The following is a 20962-nucleotide window of genomic DNA, read 5'->3' on the forward strand; positions in this document are numbered from 1 at the left end:
CAAAGAAATGTCTATTTTTGTTTCTTTGTTCCCAATTAATGTAGATAACTTTTTAAAATGCATTAAATGGTGAAGAAAAAAAGATGCTGTAGAGCTTTTATTTTTCTGTGCCTGTGTATGGAGAGACTCACTGGTTTCTAAGAGTATCTGAGATACGGCTTTTAACATGGCCATCCGATTTCTCAGATGTACTTAAATTATAAAATCAAGCAAACTTCAGTCAACGGAAGGGAAACAAATTAAAACATGTTTTACTTGAATATGCTTCCAAAGGTTCTCCTGCCGATCCTGTAGGTGTCAGGAGCTGGAGGAAATGGAGCTCCGTGGAAGAGGAAACAGGGTCCAGAGGTGTGTTTTGTTAAACCTCTGGGCACTGTGCCGCTTGAGTAGAGATGGCATGCGCTGCATGTGTCTGGTTGCAGGTGGAGGTGCAGGAACTCCCCAAACGGTCATCATCCAGCAATTGAATCCATACTAGGTGTGGAGCTCCAAGTTCAAGTCAGGGATCCCCGAGGAGAGAATAAAAGTTGAGTTTAGAGTTGACATCACTTGATAATTCAGACAATTGCTAGACTACTTGCTTCCCTGGTAAAAATGCAAATGAGGCCCCAAGGTACCAAATGACATCCCATGTTGGTGTTCTCCAATAGCACTCAAGCATTATGAGGAAAAGATGGTTAATTAGGGGTCTTAAATATAGAAGGTGTAAGTACAAATCCATTAAGTGATGTTAACAGTATGAGTTTGTAATTCAATGCCAGTGTGAGGGCTGTGGGCCTTACGAAACTGGTATTTGGGTAGGGCCACGGGTTGGCAGCCCAGGATAGAGCAGTTGAGTAGCATCCTGTAGAAGACCAGCTGTAGCTCACATGCACAGGACTCTACTTGGCACATCTGCCCCTTGGTTTTCTGCTGCCTCACTTTCAGCCAGTGGATAAGGATGAAACGGACCATGTCAAGCTGGAGCAGGTGATCTTCGGAGGTGGCAGTGGAGGTGGGCCCAGGGTATCGCAGTGATGGCACTTCCTTTGATGATAAGTACTATTGGGCTTTTCATGGTGGAAATGAGGTTGAGGGAGAATGTGTAGACTGAGGAAATTCAAATCCCGGCTCTCCTAGTTAGGAGCTCTAATCCTGGGGCTTAGCTTCTTTCAGTTGTCTCTGTGAAAAGGCGGTAATAACAAGACTCAGAAGGTAAAGGATTGTCAGATTAAGGTAAGTGAAGTGGGGAGGCAGCAACTTCGGGTTCGGAATAGAGTCTTGCCAATTTGAGTCTATATTAAGAATCACTTGAGATGGGGAAGCAGATTCTCAAGATGCAGCCCCAGGAATTGAGACTCAGCAGCTCTGGGACTCGTGTGTTTGATTTTGGAGTAATTCTGTGAACACCTAAAGTTATTTCCATAAAGTTGTATAGGCTCCCCGCCACCCAGTTAAACCTACAGTTTATATCTTACATTATCATAGCGCATTTGTTACAACTGGAAAGCCAATGTTGGTATATTTCTCTAGACTTAGCAGATTACCTTCTGAGATCAAATCCATGATACTACTGCCTTTAGAGAGGCCTTATTTTTTCAGGTACTTGAAGCTGATGAGAGGCAGGAAGTTTGGTGACCATATCTTGAGAAAAACTGGGACATTTGAAAAACTAGAAAAAGTCAAACAACTCCATCCTCACCCTGGGGAGAGGAAGGCAGTTTTAAAGAAATGAGCAGTTGGGGTAGGGGGGAGATAAGAGATGAACTTTGGGAGGATAGTCACACCGCCTCCTCACCTGGTTGAAGATACAAGCCCAAGGTTGTGAGCAAGTCCGGAAACTTCAGTACAGTGAGGAGGTGGGCTCACACAGGCTAGTTAAGGGATTTACAGGGTTCGGTTAGCCTGTGAGCCATAGGAAACATGTTTCTTTGAACCTGGTGCAAGTGTTCTCCAAATGTTTGACGGTAACCAGCATCAAGCTTGCGGTGTTGGATGCCAGGCAGAGGTTGCTGGGTGAAACAGGTCTGCTGTGGCATGCCCTGAGGAGCTTGAGAGGCAGGCAATGAGTGGGGAGGTGGAGTTCTGAGAAGCGGTGGGCGTCACCGTTGTGGGAGCTGCAGGTTGTAGAACTGACAAGGGTAAGAGGACAAAGCAGCAAGGTTGTATGAAGAATTAGCACATTTCCTTTTCTTATAATATTTTTATAAGCAGGGGAGGGGCACGTCAGGGCCTCTTGCCACTGCAAATGAACTCCAGATGTGTGTGCCACTTTGTGCATCTGGCTTTTTATGGGTACTGGGAAACTAAATTCAGGATATCAGGCTTTGCAAGCAAGTACCTTTAACTGCTGAGTCATTTCTCTGGCCCCAAGGTTTTTTGTTTTGTCCTTAGCCAGTAGACTAATTGTGCTATGCTTCTTTGAGGTCCTTTAAGTAGATTAAACACTGAGGACCTTAGGTTCTGGGACTGTCATTGAATTTCCTTAGTCATCTTAAACTCGCATAATTTTTTTTGTTCATTTTTATTTATTTCAAGAGAGAGAGAAAGAGGCAGGTAGAGTGAGAGAATGGGTGCGCCAGGGCCTCCAGCCACTGCAAATGAATTCCAGATGTGTGGGCCCCCTTGTGCGTCTGACTAACATGGGTCCTGGGGAATCGAGCCTCGAACAGAGGTACTTAGGCTTCACAGGCAAGCGCTTAACCACTAAGCCATCTCTCCAGCCCAAACTTGCATAATTTTTGAAGCACTTATGAGCTAGATGATTTAAAAATTTTGCCAGTTCTCCCTGCACCCCGGAGATCCTAAACCATAAGGTGGGGTTCATAAAGTTTATCTTACATCACATGCGTATCTTCTTACTGATAAGCTCACTTAAACTAGGATTCAAGGCTGTTGGATTTCAAAAACACAAGGAGAACAGGGGTTACACAGAAGAAATTGAAAGGTGGGTTATGAGGCAATCTAATACAGTGAAAATTTTCTCTAACCACTAACACTGCACCCCACATGAAGTAACTGATAAGCAAACACTTTTTGGCCTGCAAAAATGGTAGTTTCATTGAATTCAAGTACATGCATTTCAGATTTGTCTTTAACTTATAATGAATAAACAAATTAACATTTGAGGGGCTGGATGGCTTAGCAGTTAAGGTATTTGCCTACAAGGCCAAAGGCCCCTGGTTTGATTCCCCAGAACCCACGTTAGCCAGATGCACAAGGGCACACGTCTGGAGTCCATTTGCAGTGGCAGGAGGCCCTGGCACACCCATTCTCTCTCTCTCCCTCTTTCTCTGTTAAATAAAAATAAAATATTTTAAAAATTGAGGTTTAATATTACTAAAGCAAAAAAGAAATTCTCTAAACCCCAAAATGAAAATGGATGGTACTTCTTGGAATCTTTCTTAAGTGTAGAAAGTGAGAATTGTGGCAGCCACCCCCTCTTCCAGAGACTTGGTTTCCATGGCCTTTAGATAACCTACCCAGTTTCAGTGACATGTACCCCCCAAACTGTGGATCCCACTCTCCATTATCAAGATGACTGGCTTCCTATTGTTAAGGCCAAAGGGGGAAAAGCAATACTCATTGACACTGCCAACTTGTTCTTACAGTCAGATTCACATTGTTCCCCCCACCCTGCATCACCTACCACTCACACAGCATTGCTGCAAACCATCTTCCTTTTCTTTCACTTGTCCCAATGCATCAAGAACAAAAAGACCCGTCATCTAAATAGCTGGCTTTAGGTAATGAAACCACATGAGCACACTGGTGCATAGCAGTACTAAGAGGATCTAATAACTGCTGAAGCTGAGTGACTAGGCTCATTTTAAAGGAACCTCACTTGGATGCAGAGACAGGAGGATCATCACAAGTTTGAGACCAGCCAGGATTACATAGCTAGAGAATCTCTGTCTCAAAAACAAAAAAAAAAAACAAAAAAAAAAAACAAAAAAAAAAAACAACTATTTGGCACATTTCTAATTGAAATGTAAACTTGAAAGCATGTTAGAGTTGTGGGACTAACCCCAATTCTAGTTCCCTAGTTCTTTGCTGTCCTAGTTCTACACCATTTCACCTAATTTTAATCTCCCAAGACACACTTCTTCCTCTGACACAAAATAACTATTGCAGGTATCATCTAATGCAATATGCCACTAAGCACTATGCCTGGGGACTTTCAGATGGAAGAGACTAAGCAAAAGAAATCAATCACTATCCTTAACTAGAGGCATGGTTCAAAGCTCCTGTAGTGGTCGGTTTGAAAATATTTAAAAGCAAAGACACGTACATTCCGAGGAGATACCATATGAACTGAGAAGTTTTACACACATAAGCCATATCTTAATTAAAATAGAATTTATTAGCTTTTCTTTTAATATAAACATGAGAAAGAAAAACCACATAAGTTTTAGTATTCTTTTCAAAATAAAATTGCAATCAATACTTGAATCTCCAAACTCGGAACTCCATAAACAACGTTCTTTTGAGGTGGTAGATTGTAGTATTTCATACTTCCTTCCTTACCACGGTTTGTCCTTAAGACGAAGAAGCCAGCAGCACTGCAGAGCCCACAAAGGTTCTGTTCACAGATGCTAATCCCAAGATTACATTGGACAAGTAAAACTTTCCACACCTCTAAACACAAATCTTTTGAGATTCCAGACTAAGGGGCTAGGATGTGGAAACCTTGGCTTTAATAACCCCCAGCAGTGCATAAACCTGGCACGATGGTATAGACCTGTACTTCCAGCACTTGGTTGGGAAGCAGAAGCTAGATGGTCCAGGAGTTATTTCCAGGCCAGCCAGGGCCACTCAGACCTTGAGTCAGCACCACCACCCCCCAATCAAATTTAGCTGTCATTGTTGTCAATTGCCTAATGATTTACTCCCTGTCTTCTAAAGCCTGAAGCAAGGGTTCCTGAGGTACATTTAAGTTGCCTCTTGTGCAGCCAAACTTGAAATGGGACACCTACAGCCAGACTAACACAAGGTAGATTTTTCAAAGCCTTCATTTTACCTGCTGTTATGAGGATCCAATTTCATTTATCATACATGAATCAACACTGCTCTTCATAATCTTCCTTTACCAAATGTAAAGAAATGTAGATGACCAAAGCAGGCAGAGTCCAGCCCAGCCAAGACTACTTGAAAAAGAAGCCACACTTCCATGGAGATACAAGGTATCCCCAAATCTCAATGCAATTTTAAGCTCTGATTCCTATAGAAGTATAAATGCTACAAACATACAAAAAAAATCATTTAAAAGTCAAATTTTTTAAACAATTTTGCAAATTTGGAACAAGCCTTTAATTTTAATTTGTTTCAATGTTCGCAATTTCAAATAGGACTAGAACAAAAATATTAAAATTAGAAGCTTAATATTGCAAATTTACAAAATTAACTCCTCCCCCACCCCTGAGGTAGGGTCTTACTCTAGTCCGGTCTGACCTGGAATTCACTATGTAGTCTCAGGGTGGCCTCAAACTCGTGGCAATCCTCCTACCTCTGCCTGCCAAGTGCTGGAATTAAAGACATGCACCACCATGCCTGGCTAAAATTAAAACTTTTCAATGATGTTTTGCCAAAGTTTGCAACATTTGTAATTCTGCTGCAGTACCCGGAGAGCCCCAGCACGGTCTGTAGGCAAAGCTTAGAGCTGCCTTAGTTTGAGGGATACCTTACATTTTGCTATCTGCTTATCACTGGACCACTATGTTGGTTGGCATTATGAAAGTATCTTTTAACACACTTGTTTAACAGGTCAGAGGAAAATTATGAGAAAATGAGAAGCACCATTAATAGTTCACAAAAAATGCAGCATGGGCCTAACAGAAGTGCTCAGCAACCGATACCTTCTGCAGACATGCCATGACGCCAGCAAGCAGTGCCTGCGCGGAATGGGAATGGCAAGTGTTGTTCAGCAGCAGTTTTGGTTTAATCCAATTGCTAATATTGACTAGCAGCCTTGATGATACAGTATAAAGAACTGTAGCCTAACAATGCTACAGATTGCTCGTAGGTGGTTTCATGAGTATTAGGGATCCCATGTTGAGGCTGAGGGGGTATAGCCCAGTGGTCAGAAGCTCAGCTATCACATGCTAGGTCCTCAGTTTGATTCCTAGCACCATGAAAATGGAAAGAGCCTCGTGCTTTAATGGTAATACTGCATCAGTTCTAAAGCATGTGCAGCAATCTGGGGCAGGGGCAAGTAAAATTAAAAAAAAAAAAAGCACACGCAAGTTACATAGTTAGTGTCTTTAGCAACTAAAAATGTTGAGCCAGGAGTAGTAATCCCAGCACTTGGGAGGTAGAGGCAGGAAGGTCAGGAGTTCAAGGCCAGCCTCAACAAGTTTGAGGCCAAGCCTGGGCTACATGAGACCCTGTCTCCAAAAGCAAAAGTCTAAAACTTGGAACTATTAATAATTAAAAAAAACCTCACATATTTCACAGCTATTCGCCTACACAGTAAGCAATATCTGTGTGTAGTCAGGAGCTTTGCTTTGGAGTGGTTTTTGAAATTGTTTACATTAAAAAGGACAAAAGTGTTGTTGCCTTGACAAGGTCCCATTCTTTCCTATGGAGTGCAACTGTCATTTTCTACGAGTATCTTGAATTTACAGTCTAACTTTGCTGGTTTCTGGGCAGAAGAGTTGCCATTTCTTCAGTCATTGTAGATGAGGAGTTCTAGTTAGTATCATTCCTCATTAGTCTCTTCTAAGAGAGGATGGCATTGGAGCGCTGAACACCAACGAAATTATCAGCGCTGAAAGATCTCCGCATAGCCGCTCTGCACAAGTCCTTGTATTTGTCATCACACAGTCTTGAAATGGCCTAGGAATGTCAGTGAAACAACACAGAATTGTAAAAAATAATGCACCCTTACTAGAAACAACAAAAATAATCCACCCTCCAAAAAATAAAAACAAACAAACACTGATGTACCCATGTTCAGCCAACGCTTAACTATTTAACAACTGCAACTACTTTGGCTAATGCTAAAGTGCCTGACCCTTGGGGAGGCAACGTCCAGCAGATTCCTTAGGTGTCATCCTTCAGGGCTGTGATGAGATGATGGGGAGAACTTAGAAAGGAGTTTCCAAGGCACATAAGGATGCTATGACGGAGCATGGAACTGGTCCTTAAACATAATGAGTATGAACTGTGTAAAATGCTGCTTATTCAGGTACTCAAATTCTACCCAATTTCCCCTGGTTGCTAAAATGTCCAAGCAAATTTCAATGAGGCAGACAAGTACTGTATTCAAGGGTAGGTGAAATCTAATAACTGAAGCACTAAAAGGTGCTATTTCTCTTGCAGCTTTTAAAGCATATTTTAAAGTACCACGGTACTGCAGAAAGGACCATTTTAAAGTATATGTCCACTTTAGTTATGAGTTGCTGGTGTACATTCACCATAAATCCCAAGCCTTATATTACATTACCCACGTAAGTTACTGCTTCCATTAAACATTACATACTTCCTATACTTAATAACTGAAACACAATTACAATGTATACACATCCTAAATATAGGTCTCTCAGCTTAGTCACTAATGCTCTACCAAACTCACAAGTTGAACTGTGGTATCTAAACAATGACAAATTTGCCAATTGAGTAAAAGGCAGCAAAGAGTAGGGAGTGAGTATGTATGTATCATATCAGGGATATGATTTCAAGAAATTATTCAGGAATGGTTATGTGAACAGTAGCCCCTCAAAAGTTAAACCATTAAGAACAGATTGAAATATTCTGAATTATGTATGGTTCATAGGAGGTAATATTTCAGTATTTGTAAATTATATGGATCCTTGTATAACCCATAAAAAATCCAGGAAATATGATACCAAAGGGATAATAACCCATTCGGTTTGTTAACTTAAGAGCTTTCCATTGTCTTAAATCACCACTTGATATGATTTGGTCCCAGATACTGGCCTTGGTGGCTCACAAAAAACCCCACCTAGTTGAGCATGGCCTCACCTCTAGGTTCTGTGCTCTTTCTTTGCTGAGAGGAGCAAACAGAAAATTCAGGCTGTTGTCATCCGCTAAGGAGCGAAGGTCAAAGTAGTATTTGGCATACACACTGGCAGGAACATTAATATTAAACTGCAGTAGCTCCAAGAAATGCCTTTCCATCTCATTCCTGGGGGAGGAGGAACAAAATGAAACTAACACAGGCCAATCTTAGTCAACTGGGCTATCTTCAAAATTACCATTGAGTTTTTCTAGGATGGCTCTAAATTGTGTTTTGAAACAAATACCACTACCCAGCTGGATGAATACACTAATGTTCAAACAAGGTACAGCTATTCGTGCTCCTTTCTACACAGCCCAACAATCTGGGTTTGGGTGGAGGGAAAAGGTTACCGTCCCCTCCTGAGCTTGCGCTGCTGACTCGGAGCTCATTCTTCAGAGTTCCATTAGTGCAGCTGTACGATTCATACTGCACGCTCACTCACAGGGCCCCACTGTAGTGAGCAGATGAAAGGAATGATGTATGCTGTTTATTAGCTCTGAAGAACTTGCAGACATTTTCACCGGGCTGATAACAGGAAGGGGCTTATTGAAGTAGAGACGCAACAACAAAAGGAGTGGGCACATCACCACGGCAACAAATGGATCCATCGAGAGCCATACTATTATCTCTGAGGGGAGAAAACTCTTGAGGCAACAAGGATTCATCTCCAATAAATAAATATATAAATAAATAAGGCACATTGGATGGGAAAGGAAATCCCTTTCCCCTGTTCCAGGCACATGAGGCTATGTCAAAGTGCATAATGCAAGTTTATGCTCAGTGTTAATATTACTAAGGTGACAAACTGCTACTGTGATAGTCAAGATACTCATTTTAAACTTTGGAAAAGTAGAAAGATCAAAGCCCGATGCACTGGCTAGACAAAACCCACTTTAGGCTATAACCTCTGGACATCACTGTGCTGCGAACCAAGTGAGCAGCCAGGTGAGCTTGCCGCAGTAGGAAAGGAAAGGTTGGGGGGAGCACGACCTCTGCTACATGAACATACAGCTGCCCTCATTAAATAAATACATAACTCAGAGTAAACCCGATACTGTCTCAGTAAGAAACCGTATAGAAATGAAGTTTCAGCAAACAGGACAGAGGCTTATTTTACAACATACTTGGTGTCCTGGGGTTGTGTGTCTTTTTGAGACATGGTCTCATGCATCTCAGAGTTGGTCTTGAACTTCTGGTCCTGCCTCTACCTGCCTAGCACAAGGATTATAGATGTTCACCACAATGCCAGCTTTTTATGGTGCTGGGGAGCAAACACAGGATTTTGTGCACACCAGGCAAGTACCCTACCAGCTGAGCTATATCTCCATCCTGTATTTGGGGATTTTTTGTTTTGTTTTTGGCTCTAAGTTGTTAATATTTTCTTCCTTGCCTGATACTCTCCTGCATGGGGAACAGGTAGAATATGAGTAGAGCTGTGATGGTCTCATTTGCTGAAATTAAAACCACTTCTAAAATTAGTTTCCTGTTCATATGGCAATAAGTCTATAGAAATGTAAATCAGATAATGTTTTGATAATCAGCTAATCAGGGCTTAATTTGCTATGGAATGAATGCACTCCACTATCCTTTTTATACTTTCTCCATTAATACAATTTAACTGTGTGGAAATATAGTACTTCATGGGATTAACATATCTATTAACAGAGGCTTAATCACTGAAGAGAAGTATTGTGCTGACAGAATATGCACCTTCTGAGGTTTTTGTTGTTTTTATAAATGGTTGAATACCACACCATTTACAGGCCGAGCAAATTTTCTGAACAGCAGCTGCTCAGTTAACTAATTCTTTTGAAGGAAAATATATCCTAACAAGACATATAGGTGGGTAGAAAGTTTTAAAAATCTGATAGTCACTCATTTTTAACTTGTCTGTTTAGATTCAAAAAAAATTATTACAAATAGCCAATGGTAGGGGGATGAGGCCTATGGATATTAAGCACTTTGCTGTAATGCTTTCCCATTTGTCTGCTAGAAGCATGGTTCCTGGTGCTTTCTCTTCATACACAAGCATGGTGAGTGCTGGTGCTGCAGGGAGCTCCTGCCACAACTGTCCCTGGATGGGCTCACCTCTGTGGAAACAAACATTTCCCCATATCTCCTTTGGTTGTACAACTAGAACCAAAGCCCCCAGCAGTTAATTAATCTGCAGGAGAAGATTCCATCCTGGCAGGGCTAGCCCTCAATATTAATAAATTTTGCTTTTCCCAGGGACCAGTTAGCAGATGGAAGATACAGTGACCAAAGTCACTTTAGCTTCTTTACTTCCAAAAGCACTTCTGATTGTTTCAGAGTCTTCTGCTGTGCCAGCCTCTCTAAGATGGCTACCAGCAACAGCAGTACACCTACTCAATACTCACTTCTGAAAGTGGTGGTTTTCATCCCATGCTACCTCAACTGCTCACAACAATCACTGGTCCCTTCTTAGTCACAGGAGTCTTCAGTTCTAAGTGCAGTTTGATAATTCTGAGTGAGTCTTACCTATAGGAACGGACATGAGTAACTTTTGCTACCCTTGTGCTGCTTCTTGATCTATCATGATTAAGATAATTAGTTTTCTTCATAGTTTCTAGCCATGAAGATGAGTTCACTTTCAAGCGGGCACTCAGGGTCTGCTGCAAATCTCTCCCTTGCTCATCCTGCTTACCAACTTTAGGGCCCTGCCATGTGTTCACAACAATCAAGATGGCCAAACTGGAAGCCCCTGTTCCAGTGGAGTTTCAGTGGCATGCCAGTGGCCATTAGCAAGGCTCTCTGCATTCTCACAGTGACCTCCAACCCTGCAAAGTGCTGCTGTGGCTGGGTAAGTGGAGAGTGTGCCCACTATCTGGTGAAGCTGCACCAGTGCTGCTCAAGGCTGGAGGGGAACCTGGAGCTTCCCAGCCCATCATCAGCCAGTTCCTAGCACAACACTCTCTTAAGGGAGGAGAAGGCAGGAGCAGAGATCTGGAATCTCTCTGCATCTCATGACCACTGCCACAGAGGTTTGGGTCAAAAAGGAAAAGAGCCGCAGAAGCAAATATGTAATGTGTGACTCAGGTTGAAGCTATGACCCTGCAAAAAACCAGAGTTAGCAAGACCTGAACAGTAGCCAGATACACTTTAAAGGACAGATGTGTGTTTCTTAAAAAGGGAGTAAAACTGATAGCTGGTTAAAAGCCATAAACGTATAGGCTATACTATTGTTCTAGAAGTAATCTTTCAAAACTCTTTCCAAGCTATCAGCACATTATTATAGTAACAACACATCAAGACATAATTAATGATGAAAAGTATGAATTTTTAGATAGCTGGTTTAATGTATGCAGTCCTATGCTGATTCATATTTGTAGAACACAACCTTTAAAAATAATGCTTAAAACACACTTTATAATAGCAAATGAAGGTACTGGAAAATGGTTGCTATTACATGGAAACCTTACACACTCACATGTCCTCAACGGTTATGTCCTTGAGGATCTGGCAGTAGTCCACATTCCACACAGCCTGATCATCCCAAACCTTGGAGGCAAGAAGAATGGCTCCCAAAACTATTCTTTTCCAGTTAGTGGGACAAATGTCGATCTCAGCATAAGTTAAAAGCCTTTCTAAGTAAACCTGCAAAAGTAGAGAGGGGCCTTTCAATTCAGTTCAGGCTCATTGCTGTGTCGAGAATTATTATGAGTATTGGGTCTCTTTTGTGTCTGACCAGAAAAAAAGTGCTTGGTGGCTGTAAGTTCTACAGAGAAACAGCCCACTTAACAGGAGGCAAGACCTTATGTCACACCTCTGCTCTGCTGCCTATTCTGCCCTTGCAGATTTGAACCCAATCTGGCCCGCTGGGAAGACTGGACATCTCATGCTAAAGAATGACACTATCCCATGCATACCCAAAAAGGGCAGCACCCAAGGCCAAATGCAGGGTAAAGACTGTGTAGTGTACACTACCGAGCTGGGAAGTTAATGCGGTTTTACAAGATGCCACACTTTAATGGATCTAGCCCAAGTCGTGGAGCACGTTGTCATTGTTTCCTGCTCACAATAACTGGCCCTGGGTGGCATTTATTGACGATAAGAACTAGTGGACAAGAGAGCCTCCCAGTGGCTGCTGAGCAGAGCAGCAGGAGAGGAGCAGCCCTTGAGTACTCGCACCTATCAATGATAGTCCTTTGTAGACTTTATTCTCTGGCTCCCCACTAACACTTAAGAGTTCATTTTTTTCCTCTTATACCATCTGCAACTTAGTCAATTCTATTGGCTTGAAAGTGGTAGGAGAGCTGAGTCTATGTAGCCTTGGGACTTCTAAACTGCCAGGCAGTTTGTGAGCCATTCTTATGGATTTTCTCACACATACCAAACATCTATGCTAAGAACTAGGTGAGGTAAACAGCTAAGGAAAAATGTAGAGGAGGTGGCTTAATGCTTCAAATGGTGCTCTGCAGACCTGACTGCAGCCACCCTTCAGCACACAAGGGAAGACTGGTTCTAGGATCAAAATTTGCAAATTTTGCAAATCAAATCTGTGTTCATCACCCACATACTTTTCCTCTCTCCTTCTTCCTTTCCTTCCCTCCCCCTCCTTTTTCTCTTCTTTTTATTTCTTTCTTTTGAGATAGGATTTTGTGATATAGCCTAGGCTATCCTGGAACTCATTATAAAGTCCAGACTGGTCCTCCTTCCTCAGCCTCCTGAGCACTAGGGATTATAAGTATAAGCCACCACTTTAAAGTCTCATATGTAAAAATACTTATAATACCAAATACACTGTAACTGCTATGCAAATAGTAGTTTGGGGGATGACAAGAAAAATAAAAGATAATTCCCCTACCCCCCAGTATTTTTTATCCAGTCTGTCGAAACCAGATGCAGAGCTCAAAGATGTGGAGGCATGCAGTACACAGCATTTGAACTCTTTTTATCAGGACAAAAAAAAGGAGGGGGGCTGGAGAGATGGCACAATGGTTAAGGTGCTTGGGTATAAAGGCTAAAGACCCAGGTTCAAATCCCCAGTATCCATGTAAGCCAGATATACAAAGTGGCACATGTGTCTGGAGTTCATTTTTGGTGGCTAGAAGCCCTGGCATGCCCATTTCCTCTCTCCCCTCCCTCTGTGTCTTTCAAGTAAGTATATAAAAATCTAAAAAATATTTTTTTAAAAAAGGAAAAAATATTTTTAAGAGTATATTTGCTGTCTAAAGATTAGCAGACTGACATCTAAGATTTGGCAATGTTCTCTAAACTCAACTGTTTCAAAGACAAATGGCTACTGAAATTTCATGCTCTTATGATTCTCATCTCCCCAAACTCAGCTCTTAAGTATCCTAGGAACAACTCTTACTGAGAGTAAAACTGGCCCCCTCAGAGACAATCTGGGAGCAAGGCAAATCACAAAGAAGTCCCTTGCTTCCCTTCACTGTAAGCTTGTTCTGTGAGGACACTCACTAAGCCTCCTGCAGACCCAGTGTAACCCTCCTTTCTCCCCCCACCCCTCCACACAGAAGCCAGCTCTCCAGTTAGCACACTGGACCCCATCCCACTTTGCAGAACTGTCTTACCACAACGTCCTTTTTCATCAATGTCAGTAAGAATGCCTTTACTGCTCTTATACCTCCCACGACCCCATGCTTCCTCTCAAACCATCATGTGCATGCCAGCTCATCTCCTGTTTTCTCCTTAACACACTTGTGTCTGACCCCTGCTGGTATCACTCTATCAAAATACCAGTGTCTTACAAGCCAGGCCTTTTCACTGCAACTCTCAAACCCTATTATTGCCGAGGACACTGCCACTTGCTTAGTTGTGGGGACCAACGCCCTACATTTGAGTGACCTCACTAATATGTATGCTGTATCTGTTACTGCTACCTTCACCGGCAGTCTGGCACCTGTCCTTCTCACTGCTTCTTGGTATTGTCATGTGGCCTCCTGAACCTCCCCTCTGCCTCTCCTCTGACCTCCTACTATAGTTCATTCTCTCCCAAAGCAGTTAGGAAAACTACATTAAGACCTCCTTACTCCCTGCTCAAGATGTGCCCAAAGTTACTCGTCACGATGGAATGAAGCTTCTTCCACATGAAGCATTCCTTGAACAAGTGGATCACTCCCACTGCAGTCCTGGCACGTGTCCTGCTGCCCTATAATGCCTGAGCACCGCTGCATCCTCATTTCAGTGAGGCCGTTATTCTTCCCAGGCATCCTACCTAAAACAGAAAGCTCTTCCTCACTCTTCAGCTCTTTCCCCTGATCAATCACTTTGGCATTTGCCACCACCAGACACAAGCACCTGTAACAACACTTGCTGTGGCAGTGTAGTATTGGCACAGAGCAGCGTCCAAGATGCATGCTAGCACTTACGATGAGACCATGCCTTCTCTTTCAGCAAGTACTCTTTCTTCTGGATTCCCTCCCAGTGCTCCAGCCACTCTTCTGGAGGCCTGTTCCTCACATGCTGACATAGATCTGAGGGTTTCCTGCCCACTTGTCATCATGCATGCTCTCTGTATTTCAGCAGCTATTATTCAGCCCTTACCTCTTTCCCAGGTTCAGGCCAAAGTCCTGTACAGACAGTGACTAGACAATGGCACTCTGCTCTCAGAAGAACAGTGTCTTACCTTGTCTACATCACACGCCCTCCAACCCAGCTCTCCTTCCTGCATTCCCTACCACCACAATGGGAAGTGTCCACTGAAAGGGACCTATTCGGCACACATCACAAGCCTCCTCTCTAAATTCTAGCCAGATGCTAAAAGAGCAGGTACTGATCTAAGTGCTCTTTCCTTCAAAACCCTGCACAGTTGACTTTTCACTACATATTTGCTGGAGGAAGATTCCAACCACTTAATAGCATTTAATATTCAAAAGAGACTTACCATAGGCCTTCTGAGTACATCACACAAAGGTAAGGACACAGGTATAGCTTAGCAGGTTAACAAAGCTCTTCTAAGAACTACTGATACTCTAATAACAGGCAATTTTATGACCAGGCACAAACTGTCAGCAGAGATGGATATTCATCATCCACAAAGAACACAGAATGAGAGCAGCTAACTGTTCGTCAAGACTCACACGAGAACTGCCTGGAACTTGGCTTAGACCTGCACTAACCGGTTCCTTGGACAACTGCTTTTTCACTGCTTCCCATAACACCACCATGAGCATGCCCTGTGTAGGTGTACTGAGGTTGTAAGGGAGAACACTTTCCCGCTGCTGCCTTTAATTGCAATTGTTTTGTGGTAAGAAAAGCAATGGCAACATTTTAAACCACAATGATTACTAAACCAAAAATATGTGTATTGGCTTTCCTTAGAAAAGTTTCACTTGAGGGCTGGAGAGATGGCTTATTGGTTAGAGTGTGCCTGTGAAGCCTAAGGACCCAGATTGAATTCCCCAGTATTCACGCAAGCCAGATTAACAAGGTGGTACATGTACCTAGAGTCCATTTGCAGTGGCCAGAGGTCTGACACACCCATCCTCTCCCTTTCTTTCTCATAAGTAAATATATAAAAGGTTTCCCTTGAGTTTTTATGATAACTTCAGGAACTTATTAAATCCTAGGTACAAGAGCAATTGCTAAAGATGCTTGACAAATAAGACATATCTTACCAAAGTTACTATTGCACATTCAGCTGTTAACTGTGCAGCACTAAAAAGAGTACGAACAAATCTATAAATAAATTTGTGCTCAGGGTCATGCTTAAAGTATTCCTCTGGAACTTTCTCTCTCTGAAAGAAAAAAAAAGTACAACGTAAATGTCCCTTAAAGAAAACTAAAAATTAAGAGAGCCGTCCCACTGTTTCCACATTTCCTGAATTTTAATTGGGCGGTATGTCTTTTAATTTTTAATATATAACACATTGATGTTACTGTCATATACGAATGACATTGTAGTTAATGATGGACCACATATATAACGTCAGTCGCCTAAGGTATCACCTATTAACATCGTAGCCATTTTAGCTTAAGTATACTTCAATGATTTTTGTGCAAAGAGGAAGCCACCTAACACATCTCTCAGGATGTATCCCACTATTAAGCAGCATATGGTGGTACTGTATTTAATTAGTACCCATTATTCATTAAATGAAAACACAAATACAAATTCAGAAGATTCATGTCTTTTTCCATTTTCTGTCCACAGACTCCTCTAATTCTATTCCCAGGCTGATAAATCTTACTGATCATGTCATACCTTTTTTGCAATAAACTCTGAAAAACATTTTTTCCCTGTAACCAAAGGCTCTAAGGCTGTACTGTTCCATAAAGCAGGAGCAACCAAAAGTGCCTGAGGAAGTGAATTTTAAAATTTTATTACTGAGTTAAATTAGGGTTGCTTGCATGAGTGTGGTGGGGATATTTAACAGAGTATGGACAATTTATCAGTGGTTACCCCACTGAAGAATGTGACTCTCCCTTAGTAACCACTCTCTACTGTGGGAGGAGCATGGTCTCATGAGCTCTGGTTGGATGTTTTCTGAGACAGGATCTCACTATGTTGTCTTTCAAATTCAGGCTGTCTTTCTAATTTCCATATTGCTGTTTCTCCTTCCCAAGGATCACATGGATTATAGGTGTACATCACCATACCCAACTTAAACCACTGAAAGTTTCCTAATTCTCTTCAGAAAGTTTACTTAGTTTTAGATTTACAAACAGTTACATTGACTGATGCTATTGAAAAATATCTTTGAAAAGCTGTATTCTGTCAATTAGACAGCACATTTATGAACCTTAGCTCACTGATTAGAGCTCCAAAATAAGTCCTGATAAAACACACCTTTTTCTAAAATGACAGATACAACAGCAGCGAGAAAATAATTTTGACTCCAAGTTAGAGGGAATGATTTTCTTCTAGTAATTAATTTCAAAGCACACCAGAATGAAATAAATACAACTCTGAGAGAAAACTGTAACTTCAAAAGAAGTTATACTTACTGTGAGTGGATGTGATCTCTCATCAAAAATGTCCAAGGATCTATTTGCGTCTCTATAAAATAAAAAATCCACATTTAAAAAATAACACAAGGGGCTGGAGAGATGGCTTAGTGGTTAAGGCACTTGCCTGCAAAGCCAACGGACCCAGGTTCAACTCCCTAGGACCCACATAAGCCAGATGCACAAAGTGGCACATGTGTCTGGAGTTTGTTTGCAGTGGCTGGAAGCCCTGATATGTCCATTCTCTCTGTCAGCCTCTTTTTCTCTCCCTCCCTCTCTTTCTTAAATAAATATAAAATATTTTAAAATAACGTAGGAAGTGATAATATCTTAGTAAACCATCTGGAGGTAGGGGTTGAAAGGAAAAGTCTAACCCTTCACAAAGCTAACAGTTAACAAATTCTTCTGAGCTTTACTAGTACAGCCTCTTTTATTAAGCACAGAGTTTTGCTACAATGACCAGATAGAGGTCTCTAAGTAACGAACTCCTGAACAGGCAGTGGTTATAATTCACCCTCATACAAGGCAGCAGCTGTGATGGTCAAGAATTTAGAACTTTAATAACTATGAATGTGATTCACTTTTGGCAGGGTTTCCTCTCTTTAATTCTCTTTATTTTTATCATGTATTTGCATCTTTTAAATAGTTTGAATCAAAAAGTAAATTGCCTTATTTTGTGAAGAGGTTTTTTTTTTTTTAATTCAAAATTTCATTAATACACTATGCTCACTGAAGCCAGTCATTTTCTGTGGTTGTCGGTCTTGGGAGAGCCTCTAGGCAAGAAGGTCCATGAGGCCAAAACCACGTTTTTTTTTTTTCCTGAGGTAGAGTTTCACTCTAGCCTAGGCTGACCTGGAATTCACTATGTAGTCTCAGGGTGGCCTTGAACTCACGGCAATCCTCCTACCTCTGCATCCCAAGTGTTGGGATTAAAGGTGTACGCCACCACGTCCAGTTTCAAAACCACTTTTAATTTATAGGAATAGTAAGACATCATTTTACTTCGTTTTCACTGTTCTATATTTATAATGACTCTAACAGCAGAGTTGAGTAAAGCTTCTCAATTTCTCAACATAAACCAAGGATACAAGCACCACAAGACAAAATAGTCAGTGTGTTTTTAGCAACATTTGCAAGTTTCTTCTCTCTCCCTCTCTATTTTCTCTCCTTCCCTCAGCCTGCTTTATTTAAGCATATCTTTGATAAATGGTAAAAACTAATATCAAATCATGGATATTTGAATATTCTGAATGAGGAAAAGGCAAGTTCACGTACATACTTCTGCACACTGAGGATGGCTGCATCAAGAAAAATCCCATGTGATTTAGCTGTAAGCTGACCCAGATGTTCACCATCCAACCATTTTTTAAAAAATTTTCAAGGTAGAGTATCACTCTAGCCCAGGTTGATCTGGAACTCACTCTGTAGTCCCAGGCCGACCTCAAATTCATAGTGATACTCCTATTTCTGCCTCCTGAGTGCTGGGATTAAAGATGTTCACCACCACAACAGGCCAAACACTATGTTTGCTTAAGACCTCAAAATTTCTCAAAAATAAATGAAATGGTGTATCACTTCAAAGAAAGTATAAATATTTGTTTTCATGATAAAATTCACACTTTCAAGTTTAAAAATAAATAAAAAGTTTTAAAAAAGCAAAGATTTTGGAAAACTTGTATTTCTGCTGTGTCTTGACAGATTCTCAATGCTTAAAGCCCTTTGTGGTAAGCAATGGTATCAAGAATGAGGTTTTAGCCAGGCATGGTAGCACATGCCTTTAATCCCAGCTCTCAGGAGACAGAGGTAGGAGGATTGCCTTGAGTTCAAGGCTACCCCTGAGATGACATAGTGAGTTCCAGGTCAGCCTGGCCTAGAGCAAGACCCTACCTCGAAAAAAAAAAAAAAAAAAAAAAAAAAAGATGTTCTTTTGATAACCTTAAAGAAATGTGAACCTGTATTTTCTAAATGTGTATAGTAAAATCATGTAATGATTGGTTAAAGATCCATTCACTGTGCAAGATAGCTGAGTATTACCATAACAAGTTCATTGAGACAAGGTAAAATCCTGTTATAACTAACACACAAATTCATTCTTAGTGATTATGAGTGTGGCATTAGAGAACAACCATCCTTTTCTGAAGGCTTTAAAAATATACTTTTCTGTAAGTATGTATCTGCACGAAGCAATGCTGTCTTCTCACTGCTTCTTCAAAACTAGCTACAAATAAGGACAGATACATCAAAATGTACTTTCCCTTCTATTAAGCCAAACAAAAAATATAAATAATGACACACTTTCCATTCAACTTTTTGTTGCACAAAAATAGTTATTTTTCATGAAAAAAATGTGTAAATTAGATGTCTTTAAGATTTTTTTCCCTCGGGGCATTTTTGTCACAGTGAGTGCAGAAGACAGCAATGCTGTTTAACATCCTACAATGTGCGCTCAGGAAAACCCCTACCAGGAATTGGCTAGCTCAAAATGTCAAAGTAGCAAGGTTGAGAAATCCTGCATTGTAATTCAGTATATGTACTTCTGAACACTTTATTTTAACATATAAGCCAGCAAATGTCCCTATAATACACAAAAACAAATGTTGTTTGGGATCTTCACTAACTACAGGGCTTTTAAAAGTCCTAAGAACTTCAGATGATCCACTTCATCACATTGAAAGCACTCCACAGCTTCTGACGTCCGTAATTATGTTCTAATATTCTATTTGGTTATCATGTAATTAGCTGCAATAACAAGAAGGTTTTTTTTTTTTTAAAAGAGCTCACCTGTTCTTTATGTGGTAGTATATTGCTAAGGTCACACTGTGGAAGGAAAAAAAATAATTTGTAGCAACCAATTTTATCATTTGTTAGGTAGGAGGATATTTTTAAAAGTGAGCAGCCCTGAAATCTTAAGTTCTAAATATACCATAATGCAAAGTTAAAGTCCTCTGCCTTTTAATACAAAACAGAACTAAAATGCCAGGCAACATGCTATTAGAAGACATGTTTCTGTTGACTATGTGAATATATACATTATTACATATCACTTTGTCATCTGCCTTTCTAATCATAGAACCTTTCATCCTGTACTTGCTACAGTACTTGCACATACACTTAAATTTAAACTATGCAGTAGGTCTTTATCTTGGGGGTTAGTCTTCACATTTCAGTTGATTTATAGTTCATTAGCCATCTACCCACTATTGATCATGAGTTCCTAAAAAGCAAATAATAAAAGTGCTGCATACAGAATAGAAGCATTTAAAATCACCATTGCAGGATTACAAAGTACACAATTTATTAGTATATGTAAGTGCCCACAGATGGGTGTGGCTATCCTAAAATAAGCAAAGCTGGCAGTACAGCAAAACCTTGCACACTATATTACTAACAGGTATTTCCAAATTAGCTTAAAGGAACTATCAGTAAATAGAACCCTTTAGACATTGTTACTACTCTACTCCTGAGTTATGCACAGGTTTTGTATATTAAGGAGAAAAGGGTTTTCTTTGGAAGGTACAGGTTTTCGTTGCCCTTACTGTCTAAAATGACACTCAAAATATTTCAGGGAAGGCAAATCTGAATTTAGAAGTAGTTGTATTCAGGATTTTAAATGTTAAAACACTCTGTAATCTTACTGGCATCACAAATGGATACTTCTATAGTGTTTCAGTTTTAGCCCCAAAATAATTTTAAAATCATAGAATTTGATCCTGAAAGGACACCAAGACTTACAAGGCACATCATTCAACAATTAATTTTATAAAAAGGCAACCAAGGCTTAAAACTGACAAGTCCAAGATCCCATCAAGTAGGCAGAAGCAGTTCTCCTTTACTCCAATGAAGCAGTTATTCCCAAACTTTGCCACCCACTGCAATCAACTGAAATTGGTTTAAAATCAGCCTGGCTTCTACTCAAAGGCATCAAGGTTTAAAATCAGCCTGGCTGCTACTCAGAGGCATCAAGGTTTAAAATCAGCCTGGCTCCACGCTGGGGGGTGGGACTCAATGTGTAACAAAGTTGGGAAGGATCACAAA

General features: G+C 40.8%; 1 protein-coding gene across 2 annotated transcripts in view; it reads right to left on the bottom strand.

The window, feature by feature from the left end:
* Positions 1 to 4321: 4321 nt before the first annotated feature.
* Positions 4322 to 20962, bottom strand: part of Ccnyl1 (cyclin Y like 1) — a 38389-nt gene continuing 21748 nt past the window's right edge. Inside the window, exons 5-10 of one of the 2 annotated variants that reach the window (XM_004653539.2) lie at positions 19709 to 19744; positions 16928 to 16979; positions 15598 to 15717; positions 11448 to 11614; positions 7963 to 8125; positions 4322 to 6813 (exon numbers count right to left, since the gene is read on the bottom strand). In XM_004653539.2, the coding sequence (XP_004653596.1) occupies positions 6697 to 6813; positions 7963 to 8125; positions 11448 to 11614; positions 15598 to 15717; positions 16928 to 16979; positions 19709 to 19744 (655 nt within the window). In that variant the 3' untranslated portion in view covers positions 4322 to 6696. The remainder of the gene's footprint in view (positions 6814 to 7962; positions 8126 to 11447; positions 11615 to 15597; positions 15718 to 16927; positions 16980 to 19708; positions 19745 to 20962) is intronic. The other variant, XM_004653540.2, reaches the window with a different exon arrangement.

Source organism: Jaculus jaculus, chromosome 4 (assembly GCF_020740685.1).
Source record: "Jaculus jaculus isolate mJacJac1 chromosome 4, mJacJac1.mat.Y.cur, whole genome shotgun sequence".
NCBI lineage: Eukaryota > Metazoa > Chordata > Mammalia > Rodentia > Dipodidae > Jaculus > Jaculus jaculus.